The sequence below is a fragment of the Geospiza fortis genome, unplaced genomic scaffold, assembly GCF_000277835.1.
Source record: "Geospiza fortis unplaced genomic scaffold, GeoFor_1.0 scaffold485, whole genome shotgun sequence".
In the NCBI taxonomy this organism is placed as follows: Eukaryota; Metazoa; Chordata; class Aves; order Passeriformes; family Thraupidae; genus Geospiza; species Geospiza fortis.
Genome location: NW_005054457.1, coordinates 1,126,754 through 1,132,468, shown reverse-complemented (window position 1 = coordinate 1,132,468; position 5,715 = coordinate 1,126,754). Strand labels below are relative to the sequence as shown.

Here is a 5,715-nt window from a genome sequence, read left to right as displayed (position 1 = left end):
GATGGGTGGGACGGGGCAAGTGTGATCCTGGTGGTTGTTGAGGATTCTTGGAGGAATGTGAGGAACAACAGAGCAGAAATCCAACTCCCATGTGAGAAAACTGCTGGGATTTGTGCAGAGCAGGGTTCAGGGAGAGAACAATCAGCTGAAGAACCTCAGCGTGGCTGTGGCAAATATTCTGGGGAGTATCACAGCTTCCAGCTGTGCTTGCACCATCCCAGCCAGATTTCACTATTTCAGAGCAAAGAGTAATTATTATTATTATTATTATTATTATTATTATTATTATTATTATTATAGTATTTTTTCTCTCTAAACCCTCCAACTCAGCCCCACCCAGGTCCGAGGTGGGGCCAGCATTAATTACCCAGCTGATGCTGAAGAAGCTGGCTCTGTGTGGAGTCCTGGGGCTTGTGGAAAAAAGCACATTCAGAGAATTTCTCTGCTCTGAGGCAACTCCCACTTCCTGCTCCGCAGGAAACCCCAGCACACAGCGAGTGAGAATCAAACCAGACTCACACCCAGCTGCAGCAGAGATAAGAAATTTGGTTCTGATCCATGACAGGAATGCAATAAACTGCCAGTTTCTCAGAAGCCAAAAGCCTGAATGTTTGCCAAGAGCTAAAAATAGCCCAAAGAAGGCTCTATTTAAAGGCACCTACTAAGAAATGCCTCTGTCCTTGGTTAAATAAACTGCAACTTCCAGAAAAGCCCTGTTTTCCAGGAGTCTGGGGGGAGCTTTGGCAGCAGGTGAATAAACACTGCGCCCAAAGCTTTTAACACATTTTAGAAGCAGCAGCTCGTGGTTGGAGCTGTGCCAGCAGCACCCAGGGGCTGCCTGGGCTGGAGCAGGAAGGATTCCCACTCCTCCCTGCAGGACCCGTTGAGGGGTCTCCACTTGGGGGTTGGACTGAATTTGGCCTCCTCACATTGATGCCCTAAAAGTGCCTGATCCCTTGGATGGAAATGGGCACTGAAGTTCCTCTGGTGCATGTGGGACTGAGCAAAGGGCACCTCTGAGCGCCCTTCAAAGGAGAGGAGCCCTGGGGAGACAACGACTTCAGCTCTGTGTGCTGACAGCTCCAGCAGCTGGGGCAGAGCTTGCCCAGGGAAAACTGCAGAGCCCTGGCTGACAGAACTGTGCCAGAGCTGCAGGAACAGTTTAAATGGACATTAAACCCCTGCTAAAGGTGCCTGACAAGGACACAGGGAGGAAATGAAGCTGAGCAATGAACCACAGAAGGGATGTCTGGGCTGGTTAAACAAAGCAGCATTTTAATTTCAAGATTTTATAAATACGTATTTACAAAAGGAAGGTATCAATCAGAGCTAACAAACGTACAGCTGCCAGTACTGCAGAGCACAGGGAGAGGAACCGGGGTAATGCAACCCCACAATGCACAGCACACAGGAGTCAGAAAGAAACCATCATGTGAATTCTTCAGTCACAATCCTGACCCAGAACGTTCAGCACCTGCTGCTGTGGAAGCACAAGCTCAGGGCAGAGCCCAGAGAAGGAGCTGAGCTGCTCCCTGTGCAGGGGTGAGCTCACACACAGCAGTGCCACCCCTGTGAGCACTGGCACCCAGCTGGGCTCTCCCCAGCTCAGGGACAGCACGGAGTGCTCTGCAGGAGGGTGACACCCTGCCAGTGCCACCCCTGTGCCAGGAACTCCCATCCCCACACCCTGCTGGTCTGAGGAGCAGCCCCATGGCCCCAGGGTCCCCTCCAGGGCAGGCCATGGCCCCAGGGTCCCCTCCAGGACAGGCCATGCCCCCAGGGTCCCCTGCAGGACACCACACAGCCTCAGGGTGACAGGCCAGGCACACAAGGCTGCTCTCACAGCCCTGCAGGGATCCCACAGATCCAGGGCTTTAGGATGTTCTCCAGGTCTGTGAAGGCTTCAGAAACCAGGGCCAGCTCACAGGTCACCTTCTGCAGCTGCCATGGGACCTCAGGGATCTTCCAGCAGCTTCATTTCCTTCAGATGCCCCTCACTGCAGCCACTCAGTGCCATTCCAGTCACACAGTCAGGGATGCAGGGCCAAAAAGTCACTCTTTATAGTGCAGCAACAACCTCCAAGAGCCAAACCTGAAAGCCCACAGCTGAAAGCAGCCAGGCACCAAGTGCTGAAGGAGCAGGAGAGTTCCCAAGGCTTGGCTTGTACATGGCTTTTCTGAAGAATCTCCAGCAATTTTTTTTAACTCATCCAGTAGTTCTAAACCTCTATGAAACCCACTCAGGCTATCTTTTAATTTAAAGTTTAAGCAAATTAATTCTTGTTAATCAAACTAAAGAGAAGACTTAAACACAAACTGCTAGTGGAAAATGGAATATAAGTTGCCAGGAGTGTTAACCTCAAGTCTTGCAAAATTTATTTACTTCTTTTGATTCACACCTTGTGTGCAGCTCCCAAATTGGTCAGAGCAACTTCTGTGTTGGTCACTGCTGGGAATGCAGCCTGGCTGGAGGCTCCCACCACACTCAGGATGCTGCTTGGTCCTCTGTAGCCATGGTCTGCAGGAGGCAAGATCAAAGAGGGCAGGAGAACTCTGTGAGCCACTGCTGGGATTTTGGGGCAAACACATTCATTTCTGCCAGAGCCTGAGACTGGCCTGGGCACCTGGGTAACCCCTGCCAGGGTACAGGAATTCAGGAGAAACCAAGAAGGGGAAGGGCCCAGCACAGAGTGCCAAGACAGGTCACCAGTGTTTGAGCTTCCGAACACACCGATGGCAGCAATTACAGCAAATATCTGTGAACCTGTGGCAGCCAAAACACCTCTGCCAGGGTCATCAATACGGCCAGAAAAGGCAGCAGTGGGGTGGAACTGGGGTGGCTGCTCCTGCTGGAACATTTGCTCCCTTTCCTGCAAGGAGCAAACCCAGAGCTGGGGGAGAACAGGAGTGCTGGAAGAGCTGGGTCGGGGTGGGAGAGAGCACAGAGGGCAGTGGCAGCCCTGTCAGCCTGGTGTAACTCCCAGCACAGCAGTCACATTCCAGTAATTCCCATGGCATGGACCCATGGCACCAGCCAGTTCCACAGCACTGGGTGACAGCAATTAGCAGTGCTCTGAGCCTTAATTAACGGGGCTCAGGCTCTCCAGCAGCAGTGCGGGCAGGGTCCCACTGCACAGCTCACAACACCAACGAGCCCCTTTGCTTTCCCCAGGGATCCCAGAGCCCTGGAGGCCTCACCTGCCGCAGGAACTGCTTCCCCAGGTAGTTGGTTGCTATGCTGGTCAGGTTCTTCCTGCTGCCAACTTTACACCTGATGTAGCCGTAGAGGTTGGCTCCCTGCAGCACCACCCCCATCACCACCACTGCCTGGGACAGGGAAAAGCATCAGCAGCTGGCAGCCCCTGGCTCAGACAGGGCAGAGCCAGAGTGCAGCTCAGGGGGCACTCACCAACCACTTCACTTTGAAAGAGAAGAGAGCACTGAAGGCAAAGATCACCCAGATCATGGGGCAGGTGATCAGGCCTAGCCAGAAAATTCGGGACTCTGCTTCAGATGAGGTTTTACCCCCTTGTGCTGACACCTGAAACAGAAAGGAAATGGCAGTGACCAGGCTGCTCCATCCTACAGATCTCACATCCTTAAAACCAGGGCAGCAACCCCATATTCCCTGGGATTTCCCTCCACACAACAGCACTGGGTGCTTCCAGGACTGATTTCCACATCACACAAAGACATCTCTGCAACAGGAAGTGTTTCCCCTTAAGGGAATCTTTTCCATTTTCTTTCAGATGCAGGCAGCAGCATCAAAACCTCTTGAAATGCCTGGGGCTAGAAGGGTAATTTCAGAAAAATGACATTTCCTGCATGGTTCAGTTACAAAGCTTAGAAACAGCCAAAGGAGTCATTTCCTACCTCCAAAACCCACAGACTTACATTACTTATATTAAGCCAGCTCAATCCATCATGAGAACTTTTTAATAACTCAACAATCACAAAGCTCATCCCCCCCAAAGCAGCCTGCACAGATCTGTGGCTGCCAGCAGATGTTCCCTGTGCAATTCCCCCTCTCCAGCAGCACCACCAACCACCAGGGGGTTCGTAAAGCAGACAGGAGTACAAGAACCAAATCACCAACCTTCCTGGCCTCAAACACCCAGTGACTTCTGCCATCATCATCCACCTGGTTCCACCAGCGAAGGCCGACCATGAGCCGCCCTGTGACGTTCTGGAAGAGAGCAGAACCCGTGAGCCCTGGCTCCTCTGCCAAAGAACCCTCCTGCCACAGCTCAGGGCCAGGCTGCTGCTTTCCACAGTGCCTGTGTGCCTCACACTGGGACAATGAGAGCCACAACAAGCCATTCCTCAGAGATCCAGCGGATCTGTGCTGCTTCTGAGCTGCTAACAAAGCCTGTGCTGCCTCCAAAGGGAGTCTAACAAAGGCTCTCCACTGCACTTTCCAAAGGAATCAAGTGCACAGAGATGTCAGAGTTTATTTCACAACACTCTGCAATCCACCCCAGCACTTGAGGGTGGTGATTTTGTGGGAGAGGCACAAATAAATGACTTTTCTGAGACATGAGCATCACTGGCAGTTATTTTTACACGGCAAGGCAAAGACAACAAAAAGCACAAGGGAACTCACCTTTACAGCCCAGAAGTCACAGGACAGGAGGAGGATGATGGTCACCATGCAGGCAATGAAGCTGCTGGTTAGGAGCTCACAGAGCAGGTAAACAACGATGGCACTGACTCGGAAGAACAAGTGGAAAAATGATGCCACTGGGTGCCTGGAATGAAGGACAGGACAGTCACAGCTCCTGCAGACAAGTGACATTGCCAGGGTAAGGGTCAGCATTGTAACACAAACTCAGTGTCCTGGAAATATGGGAAATAACTGCCTGGGAGCTGACACAAGGCAGAGACATTCCAGAAACTCCCCCTGTCACCACCAACCTTATTTTTGACTTTTTGGATCTCCTGGATACATCATCGTCTGCATCAAAGAGAGACACATCTTCAATGTCATCACTGCTGTCCTGAGGGGGGGAGCAGAGGCAAAGGGTTACAGGAGAAAAATGAAACAGTTTTCAATGTCAGCCTGAGACAGTGTTCATCACCCAGAAAACCACAGAGGCACCTCAGGACCACAGTCCATTTGGGAAGAACGTGAAGATTTAGCCACACACAAGCCTACAGTGTGATCTCAGAAATGCTCATCAGGGCCCAGATTGGTGAGCTGCAGCTGGGCTGAGCCCCCGAGCTGATCACAAACCCTGCTGCTCCCAGGTGTGCAAGGAGCACCTGGCCCTGGCACACCTGGCCCGGTAACACCAGCTGTGGGTGCCTGTCACAGACATATTTTATGAAAAATCCTTTCATCAGGATCTTTTCTCCTGAGAAGCTGGGAAGTTTCAGCTTCTCCATGTTTTGCTGCTTTGGAATGTGATTTGCAGAGCTGTTTACCCAGCACGTGAAATTGTTTTTACTTGATGACCAATGACAGCCACCTGTGTCGACTTTATTATCACTTTTTTTCTTTCCTTGCTAGCCTTCTGATGAAATCCTTTCTTCTGTTCTTTTAGTATGGTTTCAATATATCATTTTCTTTTAATATAATATATATCATAAAATAATAAATCAGCCTTCTGAAACATGGAGTCAAGATTCTCATCTCTTCCCTAGTCCGGGGACTCCTGTGAACACCACGTGTGCCAGCAGCTCTGTCCGTGTCACACAGCGCCGGGCACGGGCCGT

The 5,715-nt window shown here is 51.2% G+C and overlaps 1 protein-coding gene across 1 annotated transcript in view; it reads right to left on the bottom strand.

The window, feature by feature from the left end:
* Positions 1 to 1,255: 1,255 nt before the first annotated feature.
* The window catches only part of LOC106631979 (Golgi apparatus membrane protein TVP23 homolog B-like), a 5,307-nt gene continuing 847 nt past the window's right edge, over positions 1,256 to 5,715 (bottom strand). Inside the window, exons 2-7 of the mRNA XM_031062707.1 lie at positions 4,915 to 5,010; positions 4,604 to 4,748; positions 4,097 to 4,186; positions 3,410 to 3,541; positions 3,199 to 3,327; positions 1,256 to 2,518 (exon numbers count right to left, since the gene is read on the bottom strand). Of these exons, the coding sequence (XP_030918567.1) occupies positions 2,486 to 2,518; positions 3,199 to 3,327; positions 3,410 to 3,541; positions 4,097 to 4,186; positions 4,604 to 4,748; positions 4,915 to 5,010 (625 nt within the window). The 3' untranslated portion in view covers positions 1,256 to 2,485. The remainder of the gene's footprint in view (positions 2,519 to 3,198; positions 3,328 to 3,409; positions 3,542 to 4,096; positions 4,187 to 4,603; positions 4,749 to 4,914; positions 5,011 to 5,715) is intronic.